Raw genomic sequence first — 20,569 nt, 5'->3', positions numbered from 1 at the left:
TTTTTGTCCTCTGAAGAAATGATTCCTGCAGTTGTAACTGTACATATGTGGCATGCCAGCTGCTGGTCTTTCGTTTTTAGTGGACTAGTCCATTTCTAAACCTAGACAGCAAATAAGGATCTTTAAGATGTAAGGTCATGTTTCAAATGATTCTTAAAACATTCCAAATTATACTGAAGTGGCATTCACTATTTTCACGGCATTTGGGATAATCTACTGGATTCTAAGGGGCACTTTCTATCAAGTAAACAATTACACTGCCTGATTAATACGTGCGTCAGTATCATTCGTTTTGGTCACAAATCACCATCACCTACTGTCTTGTTCTTACCTATTTTCTTGTTAGTAAGAAAGAAGTTGTTGGTGTGGATTTAAGAACTCCGGGCTGGAATTTAAAAACAATCTGCTTAGGATTTTTTTTTCTGTATCAGCTAGGAGGAACCCTTTGTTTTTTCTTCAGTGTTTGAAATGCAATAGATGTATTTTTCCATACATATTTAACTTTTGAAAGTTACCTCTAACAGTGATATGCAGCTGGCATTTTCGCACATAAATCCCCAGACAGTCCTACTTTCTTTTAAATGGAAGATTTAGATGCTGACTTTTCTGTGAGCTAAAACACGAGTTAGCCTAGTACAGTAGTTGGGCCGTAGTAGTTGGGTATCTTAAGTAAAATTTTACATTAAAAGTATACCTAATTTCAAACTATGTTTTTTTCTGGCCTTAGTGAACAATTTGTTTCTATGGGTACTGGTTGGCAGTCTACATTAAAAGTTCTTTTTTTTTTTTCTTTCTCTATTTCCCTTTAATCTCTTCTATGCTTTCACTTACTTGATTTTTTTTGTGTGTGTGTGAAGTGGAACTGTTCTTTCTTTCCAATCAAAGACTATGAAATTAATCTAGTGAATTAAACAGATTAATGACTATGTCTTCAGTGTTTCTCTGACGTCTCTAAATATTTCTTAAACTTTGCCTCTTGTCTTCTTCCCCCATTTTTACATCTCTTTCTCCTTTTCTCTTATGAAGTCTTGCTTTGGTAGTTTCAGTAGAAATAACATTGCATTTGTCAGTAATACCAATTTTGAGATGTCTTTTAACACTAAAGTAATTGTCGTGAGCAAAGTTTGAACATATTTGGAGGTCTTAGCACACTCAAGAAAAAGCCTAAATGTTCTTGTGGCTCAGGTTGGGGGCCTGAAAGTTCACTTATGATCCCATTTACTCTCTCTCAGCTGACAGCTGCTTGAGATGATATTGCCAATTCTACAAGCTTTTCTTATTTTTCCCCCTCTTGGTCTGTTTGGCATTTATAATAGAATTTGGCTAATTTATTGTTAATTCTCCACTGGCAACTTCTGATGGGGATTTTAGTGAACAGCTGGAAGCTTGATAGATTCTATATGATAAATTCTACTTTATTTATATTCTACAGCTGTAAAGATTGTATACAACTTCTTTGGGGACTGTGGTTTTTGTTGAGCAATAAGCAATATGCTTATATTCTTTTAAGGAAAATTCAGCATAGTTGTTAAATGTGGAAGATATATATGGCTGGTGTTACAGAAGTATAAGAAAACATAAGGAATCAAGCTTAAAATCTCCTCTACAGTGTTTTCATTCCAAGCAAATTTATGCAAAACCTGTCAGTGAAAAAATAGGTAGAAAAGTCATGATTCAGATGTGAACATAGAAATTTCCACAGCTATGAAATTTTATTGTTGCTCTTGTTCACAGCTATTGTGGTATTTTTTGCATCTATTTGGAAGGTTTTCTTTACTATATTGGCAGTGTTTTGCTTGGAGAGAAAACTCATTCTTGGAGGCTTAAGTTGGCAGCAATCTCTTCCTTTTAAATGTTCAAAGCCTTGACCCTACTTTACAATTTTGTCCTGTTGTATGGGAAGTATTATAGTAAGTTACGTTGAAAAAACTTTTAGATAATACTGGACTGAAAGAAATTTTCAGCAGTTAGGTCTCTGTTTCATTGCTGATTTGAATGTGGGATGTTTATCAGAGGGGAAAAAAAAAGTCATTGCAGGGGAGGCAGCACTGTATTGGAATGTGAGCCAAAACCGTGGTATAAGACTACTGATGCACAATCTTTACAGCAGTTCTGAATTGTTGCTGTAAGCATAATTCCATTTGTGTCAGAAATAATATGCTACAAACCACTTCTCTCCATAGTGGTTACTTTGTGTAGCAGTGTTAGAACTATATGCTCAACATTGCTGTTAAGCTAGGTAATACAGATTTATGTGTTGGATACTACAGCTAGTTCTAAAAGGTGTGTTTAAAAGGTATTACTGTGAGTTGTGTCCCAGCTCCTTCACATTTAGCAGTAGCAACCATTACGCTTTTGCATTTTTGCTGAGTAGTTTTACTGTGAGTGGAAACATTACTTCTTCTGTTCCACTTATTCCAAAAGCTCCTGTCTTTTACAGTCATTTGATTTGGGGAATATGGGAGCATTGTTGTTAGTATAGCTACCTGTAATCCAGAATTCTAACAGCTGTTACATTTTTTTTGGAAGGTTTATTTTGTTTTATCAGATTCTTTCTTCGCTAGCTACAAAATCACAGAACAGCTGAGATTGAAAGGGACCTCTGGAGATTAAGACTTTCACAGAATATTCTGAGCTGGAAGGGGTGCACAAGGATCATCAAGTCAAACTCTTAAGTGAATGGCCTGTACAGGGATCAGCCTTGGCATTATTAGTACCATGCTCTAACTAGCTGATGTAATCTCAGATTGTCTAGACCAGCATGGTATTCAGAGCAGGGTAAGCTGCAGCTGGATACTCAAGACCTTGTCCAGATAGGTGTTGACTGTCTCCTGGAATGCTGACCTCTCAACTTCTCTGGGCAACTTGTACCAGTGTTGGACCACCTCACAGTAAAAAAGTGTTTCTTATGTTTAAATGGAAATTTCTTAGACTTCAATTTGTGCCCATTGCCTCCTATCCTGTAACTGGGAACCACTGCTTCATCTTACTTATCCCTTCCTTCAAGTAGTTAAACAGATTGATCAGATTACTCTGAGCTTCCACTTCTCCAGGCTGAACAGTCCCAGCTTGCTTTTGTCTTGTGTCAGGTGTTCCAATCCCTTACAATCTTTGTGGCTCTTACTCAGCTTGCTGCATTATGTCCTTGTCCCTCCTACAGTGGGGAGCCTGGAGCTGGATATTTCTCCCCAAGTGCAGAGAAAGGATGATCACTCTCTCCCTAATGGTGGCATTGTTCCAAATGCATCCGACTTCCTTTGTCCTTTCATTATAGTGGGGTTTGGGAGGGGGTTGAGGGTTTTTTGGTGCAAGGGCTGTGCTAGGAAGATGTTATCTTGTAGTGTATGTCAGCTAAGTTGTTGTTATGAAAATATTTGAATATCTGAATTTTATTCTATTTGTTAGTTTAGAATGACAGAAAGGGAGTCTGCACAGTGGGCTATTGCCCATTTGCACCTGGAGTAATCTTTGAATAGTATGTTGGTAAAGAAAAAAAATTGAGTAATATGATTGAGATTGCATTCCTGAAGATGCTAGTGATTTTTTTAGTGTGTTCTGGTTTTGCCATAGATTGTCACTGGTCTATAGTGTGACTGATGTAATGGTTTTATTAGTTACTTGAAATATTCGGTCTGAAGCAGTAAATGTACAGGCATGTCAAGGACACTTCAGTCATTTGTCCCACAGATAGTAGTCAGAGAATAAACTGTTTTGGGATGTAGTATTTCTTAAACATAAATAGACATGTTTGTCTTAACTGAGATAATGCCACAATATAAGAAGGATATAAATCTGTTAGAAAGTGTCCAGAGAGGCCATGAAGATGGTGAAGGGTCTAGAGGGGAAGCCGTATGAGGAGTGGCTGAGGACACTTGGTCTGCTCAGTCTGGAGGAGACTGAGGGGAGACCTCGGAGACCTCATTGCAGTCTACAGCTTCCTCAGGAGGGGAAGTGGAGGAGCAGGCTCTGATCTCTTCTCTAGTGACCAGAGACAGGACTCAAATGAATTACTTGAAGCTGTGTCAGGGAGGTTTTAGGTTGGATGTTAGGGAAAGGCTCTTTCCCCAGAAGGCTGGGCACTGGAACAGGCTCCCCGGGGAAGTGGTCAGAGCAGCAGCCTGAGTTCAAGAAGGGTTTTCAATGCTCTCAGGCACAGGGTGTGATCCCTGCAGAGTTAGGAGTCAGATTTCTATCCTTGTGGGTCCTTTCCATCTCAGAATATTCTATGATTCTATGAACATTCTGCTACAAAAACTGGTTATAGAAATGAGTCCCTCTTGCAGGCAGAATTGTCTTAAATGTCAGTCAAACAATATGATGCCTAATGTAAGTAGACTAATACGTTATTCAGTCTTGTAATTAAAAGCTTTTAAACAATGAGAATTTTGACATCAGTAAGAAAAAGGGAACTTTAGTAAAAGTATTAGTAACTGTCAAATTATTCTAAGAAGAGATATTTTCAGTGTAAAAATTACAATTTGTTGCCTTACAACATTATTGCACTGCTCTAATTTCTGTACGTTTTATCAGTTCCAGGGTGCCTCATGGTGGCTTTGCTCATATAATGGGTGGCAGTGGATTGCAGAATTTTACTATTGCTGCTGTACCATATACTGCAAATCTTTTACCAACATCAAGCACATGGTATGTTAACTATTCTAATTAAAATATCTTAAAACCAGGGCTTTTTCATGTCAGTCACAGTCAAAAGTACAGGTCTTTTGAATATTAAAAGGTCCAAAGGAAATTTAAACAGTTCCTGCAGTATTCACTCTCCAACATGAAAGTGATGGGTTTTGTCCCAAATGATGTTACATTATGTTTGCTCATTGTTTGTGACTTGAGTTTGTGTAATTAAAGGTAGCAAAATTAATAAAGGAATATTAAAGTTAAATTATTGTATTACAACTTACTGAAGTGAAAAAACAACTTAATTTCCTGCAATATATTCAAATGCTCAGTGGTACTGTAAGTTAGCACAGGCTTGTTTTCTTCCATAAATGTGATCTCTTCAGGAGTTTTAATCAGAAATCTTTACTGTTGATTTTTTTTGCTGAACTGTGGTGTCCTTTTTTTTTTTTTTTCTTTTCAGTATCAACATGCTCAAGTTACCTGAATATCCAAGTAAAGAAATCCTGAAAGACAGGCTTCTTGTGGCATTGCACTGTGGAAGCTATGGTTACACAATGGCGTAATGACGTCTAGAAAACTCATCTGACTGTTAATGTGCAATTTTGAGTGGCAGAAGTAATTTTGAAAACTGTCAATAGAAAAACAGATGCTGCAGCCCACTGGCAGGGCTGGGCTTCAGAATTGGCACAGGATCATCAGCTTTGCCTCCATTATTGTGTTGTCAAGGTAGCTTTGATACTGTCATAACAAACTTCATAGTATACTGTATTTTCATTTTTTAAAATTACAGATCTGTATGGACATCAGTTTACATGCTTTTTTTTTTTTTTTTTACTTCAATCTGAGAAAGTTTGTCAGAATCTCTTTCCACAGTTTACATTTGATTTCCAGCTACTTGGCTGAATAACATTTGCATTTCAGTTTACTTTGCACTCAGAGGGAATACTGCAAATGAAGAGTTGTACTTTATGCCTTGTTGCATGTGAAAGTGCCATTTATTTTTGCAGACCACTACTGAAAGTTCAATTGGAATATTGTACAGTAAGACAGAGCTGATGTATTTTCCATTTCTTTGCATTGTAACAGAAAGAAAATTTTGTAACTTTTTAGTATTCTAATGTATATAGTATGTAAAGATTAGACTGTTATGACTGAAAAAAATAGCAGATGGAATTTATCTAGTTTATATTAGAATTTACACTATATTCTACTAAATATTTAAAGTATTTGTGACTTTATAGTCAACTTGCAGTTTAAAATTTGTAAATATTGTTTAAGATCTATATCCATTGTTTGAATGGCTTTACTCTTTCCTTGACATAATTGTATGTTCAAAAGGTATTAATTAAATTTTAATATTTTAACCAGAATCGGAATGTGACAAGTTCGTGTGTTTTTGTGGGCAGATTATTCTTTTTTCTATCAGGATTTTATTAATCTTTCTATAATTTAAGTTGTCATGGAAGCAGTATTTGAGAACTCATTGTCAGTCCATGGATGGACATAAATAGATGCACTAGAAAGGAAATTAAGCTTATGAGGTTAACTGACAAAACTATGATACAATCTCATGTCAAATTTTATATAGAATTAGAATATGATACACTAATAATATCCAAAATTAACAGCAAGAGCTCAGCAGCATTTGGTAAGTAGCTGCACGTTTTGGGGTCTGTGATGCTGTTGCATAACTGTCTGTCTAGGGACCCTGGGGTAGGACTACGTTACTGTTTTGATTCAGGCTAGGAATGGTTTTTTGTGTGTGGTATGTTTTTTCAATTGAGGGTGTGTTTTTTCTTTGTAAATTAATCTGGTCATCCCTGCTTGTCATGCGTTTGCTTCAGAGAATGCAAACTGGATTCTGTCCAGATGAAACTAATTAGAAAAATTGATCCAAAAATGTACCAAATGCTAATGGATGAACATCAAATTTATGTCTGCAAGGCTTAAATGATCTGAAGAGGTGATCTGAAATTAATTTGGTCATAGGAAACCCACCAAACATGCAAATTTTAAGATTCAGGTCTACAGCAGAAACTACTTCCTACTGATCCCTTCATGTTTTCCTACACTAAGTGCTAATATATGTGTAGCCTAAGTTCACCAGCTGATTCGTCTAGGCTGCTTATTTAGTGCTGGTTTTTTTCAGATTTTATTTATTTTAATCTAAAGCATACATAACCTCTCTGGGGAAGTGAGAGAGAAATCCCTGGGTCATCTGATTCAGTCTTGCCACAGTAATTTTCCTCTGGACTAAGCTTTATGCATGAACTTATTAGCTTCATTTCCTTTTTGGTTCTGTTGGTGCACATGTTGTATAAATGTTGGTTTAAATTCTGAGGCAGAGTCTGTGGCTGCAACATGAGGAGAATACCAGTTCTTAGTTAGTGGAAGGAGCAGACTTCCAGCAGGACAGTCCAGGGAAAGCTGCTTGACTGTTGCTTCAGTCAGTGAGGAGATGCTGTTTCTCTCTGGCAGGCGGCTTAGGCTACTTACATAGGTTAGATGTTTGAAGCTGTGTGGGGTGTTAACATTAAATATCAGTTACCTTGGATCCTTCAGTTTAGCAAAAGTACTTTGCTTTCCTGCACAGCTGGGCTGTGCTTCGTTCCCTGGTTCTATTGCTTATTTTATTACAAGCTTCTGCAAGGTAGGTTAATAGGAGGACAGTGTTTTGAGCAGTACGAGGTATTTGTCAGGCATTGGGTATTTGTTTTCTTTATGTAAACTGGGATTTTTACCTTTAAGCTTTTACTGTGAATAATGTTGTTCGTTAACTGCTATGCAATCTGTGATTTTTTTTTTCCATTTCACATGTTTTATTTACAGTAACATACAGCAGTTTCCAGGATGCCAAAACCTTGCATGCTCCTGCAGTGTTCAAAATAAGTCATACTGCAAGGCTGAATGAAGACAAAAAAGAATTGGTTTGGTTTTTTTCCACTTCTATATTATACTATAGGTGACAAGAAGCTGAATTTGGTCTCAAACAGTTCACCTAAAATGCTTGGCGGCTGGTTTTGAAATGTAAAGGAGAGCAGAGTTTTAATTTTCTCAACAGTTTGCTATGACAGATCTCCCTGTTTCAGCCTCACAATGGTAAAGCAGATTATTCTTGCCGCCTCCGTGCCCATGTTACTCGTGTCCCCTATGACGTGTCTTGTAGGATTTCTTGCAACATTTACACTCCTTACCCTCATAATGGATCAGAATGAAATTCCTCTAAAATCCTCCTGTAATAAGAAAACATGATGTAAATATGTAGATAATGGGAAGAGAGCTCTTGATACTGGACTCTTGGTATAACATCAACCTTGTTATTGCTTGTTTTGAACAGGGGTTTTTTCTGCTGAAACTGAACAGTGCTGTTGTCTGCAGCTGACCATGGGAAGTTAGCGGGATATAATTACTGCGTTGAAAGAGTGTTTTTAGGACACCTGTGCCCTGTTAGCAACAGGGTATGAAAAGCCTGTTGAGAAACTATAACTTAATATAGCTTATAGTTTAAAATGATTAATTGGTTTATATTTGTTGTCTCCCACTGTGCCAGAACAAGGCGGGGTGAGTGTTTATCTCAGAAAGAACAGAACAGATGTCTTGTCACATCATAGATCATGAATGCTCATTAGCTTTTATTATCTTTATGAAATGTTAGATAGCAAAGTCTATAGTTTTTGATGCTTGAAAATGTGTTGTGCATCTAATGTTGCGAAACCATTAAAACTGTAAACTGTGAAATGCAGCTTAATGACTTCTACTGTATGTTCCATAGTCAAATAAGATTGAAAATGGAATGAGAGGAGGAAGGTGGTTGGCCTGAATTTTCCAGAGACTTGGAGACTTTCATGTGTAGAGTAGAAAAAAATATTAGGATCACCTATGCTTTAGAATTTATGGGCAAATCAGTAGTTTGTATATGCAGCTATTATTACTGAGAATTTTTAGCATGTCCATGGAAGAGCATTTGTCTAGTTAAGAAGTAAAATCAGCCAACTACTAAACTGATGCTAAGAACCAAAGCTTTAAATCAACTAGATTAAACCTCCTCAGGGATTCTGGAGTTGTAAAGATAAGTGCTTTTCAAGTCAGAACATCTGTTTTTATCCCGACTTACTATAGATAGTCATATAGCTGATAGACTAGAGACTGTGATACATGTTTTATAGACACACTTGTCAATTCAACAGCAGTTTTGCACTCTAAGGACGGTAAGAGAACTAATGTACTTCTGTGGGACTAGATGTTGTTTAGAGGCAGTAGGAATCACCACATAAGGAAGCCCAGTACAAGGTTACTGACTTAGGTTAATTCTAAGGCTAATCTAAGGTTACTGGCTAGTTTCATTTGAAAGTAGCTCTATGCAGTTAGATAGATTGAAGCATTTCTAATTATGTGTGTAAAGCAATATTTCTAGTTTCAGTTTAAAAAATCTGCATGTAATTTAAACTAATAGAATATATTAATAAAAATTGAATTAAGATAGAATGCACCTTTAATTTGGGTTTAAAAGTGGCATTATTATTGCATGTCTTTCCATATGTGGCATATAATTTAGTGGAGAACATTATTTTTTAAATGCTTACTTAATATGTTTGAAATGCTCCAAATTAGGCTTGAAACACTAAGGAGGGCTACACTGGTCCATTTAAATATTTCCTCTGAAATCAGTGTCATTTGTGTGTCAATCAATGTTAAAAAGTCTCTCATCAGAAACACTGGTCTCCTTATTTTATTAATTACCTTATATCAATAGATTTTCTCATATATCAGAGCCCTCCCAGTTTTGTACCCAGAGTTTTCCTGCTCTTTTTCTCTGACTATAACATATAACTATTGGTAGGAATAGCAAATAACATCCCTAAATGTGTATCAGGTTTTTTCCATGGGAAATAGTTTAAAAAAAATAAAATACACTAATATGGTTAGAAACTGGTTAATGCCAGAAGTACAGAAGTTGAGCAGGAGTGCAAACACTATGAAGGGAAGTGTCTCTGAGCTCACTGTTTGTAGCTGTATATGCTTGCTGCTTTAAGTGCTTGTGACATTCTGCACTAAGAGTTCAACTATTCAGTTTCATACAACGCCAAGTGATTCATTGGGATTATTAGGATACTCCTGGGATAGCTTTGCCATACTGATTGCCTCTGACATACCAGTTTGCTTAGATTAAAAAGCAATTGTTGCTGTCTAGTCAAATTTATAACCCCTGGTAAAAGGAAACTGAACCCTAGTGCTGTCCAGTATATAAAAACACCTTTGGTCTACAAATTACATGGATTGGAAAGAAAACTGAATACTTGAAGAGTGATACTAGTTAACATGCACAGGGTGAAGATTTCACAGGTATCTAATAGACATCTTGTGCTGGTAAATTTATTCTGACATATTTAGGTGAATGTATAAGCACTATTTTAGATTAATTCTTCTAATTGCTGTCTTTATTTCTACAAAGTGATGCAGCTATTGATTGGTATTTGGATGCCTGTGGATGTGCCAACAGTATGGCTTTTTGGTGTATGTCAGCTAGAAGATGGAATTGTACTATGGGGTATCTAAATTTTGTATTAGATTAGGTCTGGAGAGGTGGCCTGGAGACAATTACTGTGCTTTACCCCTGATTTGTGGGACATATTAGTGATGCTCTTAGGTGTAGGAGCATAAGCAAGAGAAAAGAGAAAATAAATGGTAGAGGCACACTTCTGAAAGCGAAAAGTATCTTCAGGAAAGAGGTGAGTCGTGTCCTGAGTATAAATGTGGAATAACAGGAGTGTTTTGAGAACAGATATGTCATTCAGCTGGCGGATGGGAAAAATGCCTGGGCCTCCTGGAGCTGTGATCTTTTTTTCTTCCCTGCCTGGTCTGAAGGCTGCAATCTGCTGCCACTGAGACTGGGAAGACTGGTTGGGCTCAGCCAGGAGGGTTGCTGGAGAATGGTGGATTTTCTTTTTTCTGTTTGATGATAGCTCAGAATGAGCCTACTGCTGAATTATCATTTTGGTATACCCCCCTGCCCCCACGCCTTAAGGTAGATTTTTTTGGCAGTGTTTGCTAAAGAAAGTTAAGCTTCTGCTGAAAGGGCACCACTTCAAATCGAATGTGAGAAGGGGCTCCCTTCTGTGCAGGTGAGATGCTCCCCATTGAGCACAGTGGCATGAATAGCTGCTGAAATGTGTCTCCAGTTTAGGAAAACTCCAAATGTAAACTCCATAGGCAGGACATGGAGTTGATAGTCATATCTGTGCTTTTGGTCCTTAGCACCTTGACATAATTTTGAAATGCACCTTACTTATATTGCATGTTTGTTTTGGAAATAGTCTCTGTATGTCTTTGTTTAGGTTGTGATTCTTTGTGGAAGTGTTTTTTTTGTACCGTATTTAGAATCTCCATCTTCAGTATTGACTGGACTGTGGCAATTTAAGAACTGTCTTAGACCAGGCAAACATGCTTTCAGTCTTTGCCATTCATTACAGTTTCTGTGTATTGTGTGACAATTTCCTGTATCTTCACTGATAACACTACCAGAGAAATGGACTGAAATTACAGAAATGTATGAGTAAACAACTGTGATAAACTTTAATGTAGAGCTATGCTTTCTATAAGGTGCATTAATACTTTGGTTAAAACTGTCTAAAAGTCCAGCAGTGTGTAATTACAGCTCATATCAACGTGCACTTTGTGTGTGTGAAGAAAAGGTTTTTCTTACTGTCTTTCACAGAACAAAAAACCCCAAACCTTTGGCCGTGTCTTGTCCTGCTGGCCTGTGAGTTTTGTTTCTGCTTCTTTCTCTGTCTTGTTTCCAGTACCAAGCTTCTCGGTTACTCAGTCTTGACTGGTTTGATGTGAGTTCACCAGGGGCTTTTGCTCTGTCATGTATCTTTGTACTTAACAGACAGCAAAGTTCAATGGACAGGCAGATGACAGGGAGACTGCCGTGGCTCATGTTTGATGTCTGCATCTGCCACTGACCCCCTTTGTAACCTTAGTGAATCCCTTCATGTCTCTCTACGTAGGCCGTGCTATTGCAGTTAGACTGCAAACTTCTGAGGGAAGGAGACAGCCTTTGTGTGTCTCTGTGATGCCGTGCAGAGCAGATGAGTTTGGCAGGGATATGTGGAAGTGTCCAGATGTAGTGTTCGTATTTTTACCCAGAGTTTAGTTCTGTTCCTTGGGGACCGTCCTTGAGTGGGGTCTCAGGAGTGTGCTTGCTCTTCTGTCTCGCCCATCCTGCTGAGCCCTTCTGGCAGCTGGAGCAAACTGAAGCAGATGGCTGTCATAAACTTGTGTTTAGGAAACCTCGCTATCTTGAAAATGCTGTTTAGTCCTCACCAGTCACTAATTTTGAAAATGGTAAGAGAAGGGCTTGGGATCAACCAAACTCTCTCCAAGGCTTGCTTCTGCTTCAGTGTCTTGTCCTCCCCTGTCACCTTGACAATATGCTTGGTAAAGTGTGGGGGAATATGTTCATTCCTGCGGTCTGTCTGGAAAGCAGTCATGTCTGATAACCAGTGAACTGGTGGGGATGCTCCATACAAGTGTGACTCAGGTGCTTGCCCTAGAAGCACCATCTTGTCAGCCTTCGTAGCCTTGATGCTGGAGGCTTTTACACCCAGACACTGATGGTCTGAATGGAGAGGTGCTTCTGATAAGGTGGGAAATCCCCATGGTTTAATGCTGATTCCTTGACTTTCAGATAAATAAGGATCTAAGCATTGCTTTCCAGTTTCTGACAAAGTTGAAAAGTTGCTTTAAACAGTAGGAGTTATCCTATGGCAAATCTTACTTTCTCCTTGAAGCAGAAGTGAATTTAATTTTCAGAAGCCTTGATGGTGAGCATCATACTCCTCTTATTTGAGTCTTTTTCTGTATCCATTCAACATCACTTGGCAACTTCTGTCCCAAGACTAACCACCTAAAGTTGAACTCATCCCAAAAGTCCATCTTGTGTCAATCCTACCTTTTTCCTATACGTACAAGCTCTCACTAGTGCAATCTATACTTAGAGTCTGCATTTTTTTGTCTTATGTAGATAGAGACTCTGACTCTAAATCTAATCTGGACCTTCAATATGTATTTTCTATGGATATGATTTTTGGTTTAATAAAATAAAGCCCTGTGCATTTGTATCTTTGTCAGATGAGCAGTTGCGTACATGAAAAGACTTTAGGTCTGTGTTCAAAGTAGGTGGCACTTAAAGAAAAACCCAGCAATTGGGAGAACAAGGAACATGAGTTCCCTGATTTTTCCAGAAATGTGCTGGTCTCTTCATCCAGAGTGTTATCCTCCAGCTCTACAGAGATGCTACTTTTTAAAAACATACCTCATTTTCCCTGTGCCTGTGGAATATTAGATCTTTAAATTTCATGCAATTATCCTCCCCTTCAGTCAAATCAAACTTCACAGCATCAGGAAGGCTTCTGAACAAGTGGAAGGCAGGATAGAAAGCAGTAAACCAGCAAAGAATCTGCAGGGTCTGAAGGTCTCCAATTTTGAAGGTGACACATGTGGTGATTTATGCCAAACATCAACTTCTACCATCCCTAAAAAAAAAAGGAGTGCCAAGTATCTAAAATATTTCCATTGATTTTGCTGCCTTAGGACAGCTACTTGCTCTGATCCTGGACCATAAAGCTGTACTAGTTCAGTATGTCTGAACCTGCTTAAGTAAGGGAACTTAATTATTTTGACATTTTTATCTGATTTCCGTCTGTGTAGAATACCAGGTCTTCCACCTGCCAAAGGCCAAATGTGGGATAACCTGTTCATTATACTCATGTAACTTGGTGGGTAAGGGGAGGTCTTTATTCAGAAACCTTTGCTGAGATTCCAAAGGCTTTTAACTTTTGGGCAAAAACATAATTTTTATCAATGACTTGTTCAAGAAAATGGTCTCTTGCTTGTATATTGGTATAAGTTACTGGAATGGGAGGATCATACAATATGCCTCTAATGAATAGTATTTAATACAGAGTTAATTAGTTTAATTCCTCTTTCCTCTAATGAATTTAGTATTTGTATGTTAGCCTTTTTCTCGTAGACAGCTGTCTATGGTAGTTTGACCTTTGAATAACATGCTTTGTAATTTCCTCCCATTTTTGACTTCTTTTTATTGCCAAACTGCTAAATTTATGTTGTGAGCAGTGGTTTATCTAAATCTTTACTGAATTCAGGTAACACAAATGAGGACACTTACCTTTAAGGAACCTTTTACTCTCTTTAGATTCTCTTTCTCCATGTATAAGACCATCTTGAAATACAAAAGTTAACATCTGTCCTGCACTATGTATTTTCACATATAGTCTTGAGAAGTTCTTAAAATTCTGAATTTTAGAGGAGCATGTGTTTCTGCTTATGTTGTCCTAAGACCGTATTTCCTCTTTATTGCTGGATCTCAGTTGTGGTAGGAAAAGGCTCTGATCAGCAGTCTCCAGGGAAAACATCAGTGTCTTGATAAGACATTTCTTCTGCTACTTATCATAGGGTACCTAGGGCAAACTGGGGAAGAAGTTTCCACAGAAATGTGGTGTGCAGAGGCTGCTAAATGCATAATTTCTTTGTTTCAGAGCTGGGACTGCAAACATCACTCAAATGTGTCAGTAAAACAGCTTTACTTAAAACAGGATAAAATTAATGTCTTGAGGGAGAAGCCTGATGGGCAAACAAAGGGACTGTAAGAACTGTTGAGGCCCCTTTGGATGCATCGACAAGAACAGGCTCCTTTCATTTCTAATTGTTTGCAGAAACTGCAGGAGGGCTGCTGCAATCCTCACCTGAGGCTTGCCAGCTCTGGGATGTGCTCCCTCTTTCCAGCCTCGGTGGCTGCAGCTGCCCTTCTCCCTCTGTTGCTTTTTCTTTTCTCTCTCCTCCTTCCTCCCTCTCTCATCTTTCCCTGCTTTTCTATTGACAGAATTATCTTTCCATTTGTTACAAAGAAAACAGGTCAAAAAGAAAGAGCTCTGTTTTGTGGAAACATTTTAGTTATATTTTTGCTCTGCATCAAATCTTATTTACTTCATGCCACCAAAGGAACCAGTAGTCTGAGATGGGCTCCACCATAGCCCCCTCAGCTGGCTCCTATTGCTTGTTTTGTGTGTGTATGAGACTGCTCTCCCTGCACATACACCAAGCAAATGCCTGTATCAGCCTTGAAAAATGTTTAAAATTAATTCTCCTTTAGCTTCCACAGCTATTTCCAGTTTTCATGAACAGCTCTTGATTATTAGGACAGATGTTTTAAAGGTTGGCACATATTAGAAAATGCAGCCAGGAAGATCCTGGTGATGTCGAAGGAGACTCCAAGACCCTTGTCATAGGATTGAAAACAGCAAAGTTTAATACTCTGAACAGTTAATAAAGTACAGCTAAAATTAAACTCGAAGCAGCAGTCACTTATAATGCTTCTTGCTCCAATCTTGCTGTGGTCTTAGTAGTATTCAGTCATTACACCATGTTTCCCAGCTGAACTTAAAAGGTAACACCATCCGTCCCACCCCACAGCCTCTCCCAAAGAAAAAGCTTTGTGGTAAGTATTTTGACTTTCATTTTGTGAGAAAAATCTAATTACTACAGAGAGAGAATAAATCCATAGCAAGCACAGGTGGTTTTTTTGGTTTGGTGTTCTTGTGGTTTTATTTTTTTAACATAAATTGCATGTAAGTGCAATTGAATTGCCTTGAATCCATCTTACCTCAAAGCTGGTAAGTCAAGGTGATTCCTTGTACTACCTGGATTTGGGTTTGACTGCAAAGCTGATATGAATTGAGTGGTGGTCATGTGGCTTTGAACACTCTGCCTAATACAACTCCTAATATGTCGAAGTGTAACAGTTCTCTGTATTTACTGCAGGCATTAAAAAAATTTAATGCAGGCAGTATTTCTGATCTAAGCACTGACCAGTGCTGTTTGTTGCACTCGGTGAGATGGTAATGGTCAGCAGTAGGTAAGATTCAAATAAGCCTGTGGGGCAAGTCTATCTAAACCTTATGGAGGCTGTGGGATTGTTCTTGGAAAGCAAAGGCCATAAACTTTATCGATGCTGCAGTTACATTCTGCTGCCTCCTACCACTACCCACCCTGCAGCTCTATTGCTGACCATAAAATTAATTTATTTTGTCACCTGTGGTTATTAATTTTAACTTAAGCATAGTAAATTTAATGCAGAGATATTTACTTACTGTAAATTTGTCTCCCGTGAAACAAAGGGGCACTAACTTATGGAAAGGGTATCTGTTTCTGTTAAAAATAATGGAAACTGTGGGTTAGGACATCTTGTAGAGTAAGTGTATATACTAAGAATCAATAAGCGTTTTATTAGTGCCTGGAGATTGTTTGACTATGAAAAATTTTTTAAAGAAAAATCCAATTGCTATAAAAAGATAAAAAAGTTAACCATCTGCTTCACTTTAATTTAAAATCTTGTGTTTAGTTTCTTTGTAGGTAACCAATTTCTGTTATTTTGCTGTAATGTTGGGGCTTGGAAGAAAGTGGCTTTAAATTATGGCTTTTATTTATTCAAACGTATTGTTGGCATCGTAGGTTTTACAGTTCCTATTAGAAGTCTGAAAAATATTTCTTGCTACACTGAAAGAGAACAAAATTCAATTTAGAAATATAATTTCCTACCACTAAGACACTCTATAACTTGGGAGAGATTAATAGAGCCTTATGACAGAGCTGTGATTTAAAACAGGAGATTAACACTGCTTTATCGGCCCATACCACAAGTGAATTAGCTCAAGAAATCTGCTTGAAGTTGCTGAGTTGTCTGTTAGAAAAAGGTCTCTGGATATTTATTTGATCACTGCTGAGTACTTGCTGTAGGTTTGTGTCTCTGACAGCACAGGAACAAAATTCACACCAGCCATGCTTATTTTACAGTAGAATGTTTTATATTATTCCTTGTTATCCCACAGGAAGCTGGAATGCTTTGGAGGTCAGCTATTGGTTCAGGGGGATAGTTTCTAACAAACTAAGTTAAAATTATCAAACAGAATTACAGTGATGTTCTAATTTCATTGATACTGAAAACAAAATTAAAAAAAAGCTTAAGCAGTGTTTTAATTGGAATGGTTCTTTCCCTACACTTGTTGTAAATTGTATTTTTATCAGCAAAAGAAGCCTCATTTCCTGTCCTACATATAGAAGTGTTTATCTTTGTAGCACATTAAAGGTGTTCAGAAGCTGGGCCTGACAGGTTGATACAGAGATGTACATAACTAACAGGGAACTGGGAGTTGATGTGCCAGGGCTGCAGCTGTCCGCTGGTCCAGGCTGGCATTCCAGCTCTGCTTCTGGAATAAATTATATTGGCGCCAAATGAGAACAACAACAAAAAAAAGTCTGAGGCACTCCATCCACTTCTGTCATTTGGCAGCTGTGCTCTGTATCTGAAGATACAGACATGGAATTAACTGGTAGTTCTTAAGATCCTGTATTCTTTATTTGGAGTAAAGGAGAAATCGCATCAGGTGCATAAATAAATATAATGTATGTGTCTGTGTGTATGCACAAGATATGCATGTGTGCACACAAATGCTTTTTCCTCCAAAACCTTTCAATTCTCTTGGAAAAATACCTGAAGCAACTGTGCTTGTAAGTTCAGCTAGTCAAAAATGAAGTCTGTATGATTTTGTGTAACTTTTAGTTTTTATTTATCCTACATTTGTAGCATCCAGAGTTTTATTTATAAAGCTCTTTCTTCTAATCATTTTTGCTATGCTGACTATGCAAATGAGTCTGCAGAATTTTCCTTCTACCATATAGATTGGATGATTGTCACAATGATATGATTTTAACCCCAAGCTTGTGTTTGTTGCCCACAATAAGGTAATAAAGGTACATTCTCAAATGCTGCACTGCAGAGGTAAATGCAAATTGTAGCATTTTGTATGCACTAGGTATGCAATTGACAAATGCTTAAAAAGTGCCTTTTCTGGGTATCTCAAACAGCATCCTGTTTCTTTGGTATGGATAAGAATTAATAAGGCTGGTAAGGTGCATACATTTTGCTGGTGTGAATATCTGCATTTCATAAAGCCAAAAGAGTATACCTGTGGTGTCCAGACTGAAGTGTGGATGGGAGAGCAGCATTTATGTGCAAACAGCTCAAAGCCTGTTTGTGAGAGTCATCTTAGGGAAGAGGGAAGGGGAAAGTCCTCTCTGCTTCCAGGCAGGAGCAGCAGGCTTTGCCCCATGCCTGCAGCATGGGCATGAAGTTCTGCTCATCACAGTGAAGTACCAAACCAATATCATAACCTGAAGCTTGGGGGTTAGGACAGCAAGTTGGTTAAAAGGGGCTGACTCAGCAATAGAAGAGAACTAAAAAGGTCTCTAAAATGTTTGCTGAGTGTGAGCAAATGATCAGAGACATAAGACCTGAACAGTAAAGGACAGGTACCTGAGAAAATATTGTCCTTATTTGTTTTCACTTTAGGATTTCTCCAGACTTTTTGATTCACTTCAACAAAGGCTTGAATTACCTTCATAAGCTTGGTTGAAGCAGGCCACAGTCTCTGAATGCTGCAAGCAGCAGGTGACAGCTCTGTCCATCTTGACAAGTTTTCCACATCTGTTTCGCTTGATGAGCTCACACACAGCCACAAAGCTCACACGCAGCCAGGTTTACCCCCATGTAAAGGGCAAAGAGACAAAGCCCTATTACCTCGGGAAAGCTACAGTCAGTGGAGGTGTTACCTTGTGAACTTCTGAGGTTTCCTCTGTGCTCAGTTTCGAGGGGCTTCCCTTCCCCTGTGTGCCATCAAGGAAACCGGTCGCCATCTGGTCCAAAGTGTTTGTGAAGCTCATTGCTGCAATAAATGTCATTCTATAGGAATACAAACAGGCTGTTGCTCTACTGCATTACTGAAGTATTCACACCAGTATGCCAAAAACTTGGAATTTATTAATGTGAGTAAAATTAAAATGCATATTTTCCAGCAGAAATTGCCTTGGCAGAACACTGTCTGTGATGCTATTGGGGACACCTCTGACTTGCCAGGGTGTCCACTGAGCCATTTGTTTGCTTGTAGGCAGAATCAAGAAACTGCCTGCTTTATCCTAGTTTCAACCTGAACATACAGGTCTATGCCTATGTTCTCTTCCGACCTTTTGTATGGGAGGCAACAACATATATGCTTTTTTTCAGGAGTTAATTATTTCTGAGCTATTAAAATACATTTTCCGGAAAGACTGTCGGCAAAGAGAATTTAAGACCTGGAGGTTCTGCCTTTTTCTTTACAAATGTGTTTTAATAGTTAGCTGACACTCTGTATTAAAATCTTACAACGTACATATAACTTAAATTTACTTGGCTTCAACTGCTGTTGGAAACTTGACCATTCAATTAAATATTCCTTCTGTAAGGTGTGCTTTCCATGGCCATGGCACTTGGACACTGGCCAAAATCCTCCTTGCCTCTCATTAATTCTTGAGACTTTTAAATAATTTGAACTCTGTGCTCAGTGTTGGGGAATACCCTTCAATATTGGGGAGGAGTATCAGTTTCCAAGTTTCCAATTGTACATCCCTTCTCTCTTCCTATCTGTCCCGTAAGTCTCCTCAGATGTTTTTTCACCCTTTGCAGTTTTTCTGGGTTTGGGGGTTTTTTTTGTTTTTTGTTTTCAGACTGTGGACATGGGAATTATAGCTAGTGTCTGAATTTATGCAATCTATATATAGGAAGCTTTTAACTTACTATTCCAATTTTTAAATAGCCAAGAACTGTGATAGCACTGATATGAATATAGATAAACAGAAATTCCAATGAGAAGTATGGAAGAAGGAGAATTTGTTTACTTATTTTCTCTAAAGCCAGACTCTCAATCAAGTGTTTGTGCAGGTACATACACAGCATGGGAAAAAATTAGAAGGAATTTGAAGTCCACATGCAGCTGCAGACCTATGTCACTGGAATTGCAGATGTGCTGAGGCAGTTTGCATGAGTGGATCTAGTGAAGGGCTCTGCATCCAGTGATAGACTGGGAGAGTGATGCTTGACTGACAGGAAAGCTGGACTGAGTTAGGAACAACTGAAGCTGACAGGGCAAACACCAGACTGTGGAATCACATGGGCTGCATCCAAGGGTGCCAAGCATTGGCTGATAAAATTTCAAAATCCCTCTCTATCATCTTGGAAATGTGATGGCAGTCAGGGAACAGGACAAAGACCAATCCTTTTTAATGCCATTTTAGTGAAAGGTAAGGAGGAGAATCTGGGGAGCTGTTGACCCATCAGTTCTCAGGAAGGTTATGGAGCTTGTCTTTCTGGAAGCCATATCCAAGCACACGAAGGATGGGAAGGTGTCTGGGAACAGCCAGCATGGATGTGCCATGGGCAAATTGTGCCTGACGAGTCTGCCATGTTCATGCAGCGGTGAGTAGATGAAGGGATTGCAATGGGGGGTGTTTATGCTTTAATACTGTTCTGTGAGATGCATAGGGAAAGAATGGCAGAGAAAAAAGGCTAGCTGCAACAAGGGAAATTCTGAGTAGATATTAGAAAATTTTTTCTACCACAAGGGTGCTCAAACACTGTAACAGCCTGCCCAGAGAGGTTTTGGTGTCTCTGTTCTTGCAGATATTCAGGGCTAGAACATGGCTATGAACTAATAGATCTAGTTGATCTACTTTGAAAAGGAGGTCAAACTACTTGACATGCTGAGGTCCTTTCCATGCATACCTGGGATTTGAAGAAAGACTTAATCTCTGGTTTGCCTATGTGATGGTAACATCTTGAATGCGGATCTCCCACTTTCCAAGTGACTGTCCTAATTAGTGGAAAGGATGACATTTTCTTAACGAGAAACATTGGAAAAACCTAGGTTTGTTTTCATACTAGCAAGTTCTGGAGGAGGTCGAAATGACAGTTCTTGGGAGTTACCTTTTCCTATGCCCTGTTTCATCTAAAACCAGTTTACTCTTGAACAGATAAAACAGATAAAAC

General features: G+C 38.4%; 1 protein-coding gene across 5 annotated transcripts in view; it reads left to right on the top strand.

Moving 5' to 3' along the window:
* Nucleotides 1-6,002, top strand: part of HACE1 (HECT domain and ankyrin repeat containing E3 ubiquitin protein ligase 1) — a 50,587-nt gene extending 44,585 nt beyond the window's left edge. For all 5 annotated transcript variants that reach the window (XM_042016738.1, XM_042016734.1, XM_042016733.1 and 2 more), the window contains 2 exons: nucleotides 4,531-4,644; nucleotides 5,093-6,002. In XM_042016738.1, coding sequence (XP_041872672.1) covers nucleotides 4,531-4,644; nucleotides 5,093-5,195 — 217 coding nt within the window. In that variant the 3' untranslated portion in view covers nucleotides 5,196-6,002. The remainder of the gene's footprint in view (nucleotides 1-4,530; nucleotides 4,645-5,092) is intronic.
* The last annotated feature ends 14,567 nt before the right edge of the window (nucleotides 6,003-20,569 follow it).

The sequence above is a fragment of the Corvus kubaryi genome, unplaced genomic scaffold (assembly GCF_017639235.1).
Source record: "Corvus kubaryi isolate FWS band 111438036 unplaced genomic scaffold, C.kubaryi_AGA036_p1.0 split3-73, whole genome shotgun sequence".
In the NCBI taxonomy this organism is placed as follows: domain Eukaryota; kingdom Metazoa; phylum Chordata; class Aves; order Passeriformes; family Corvidae; genus Corvus; species Corvus kubaryi.
Note: the sequence above shows the minus strand (reverse complement) of the source record. Positions and strands in the feature narration are given on the sequence as shown.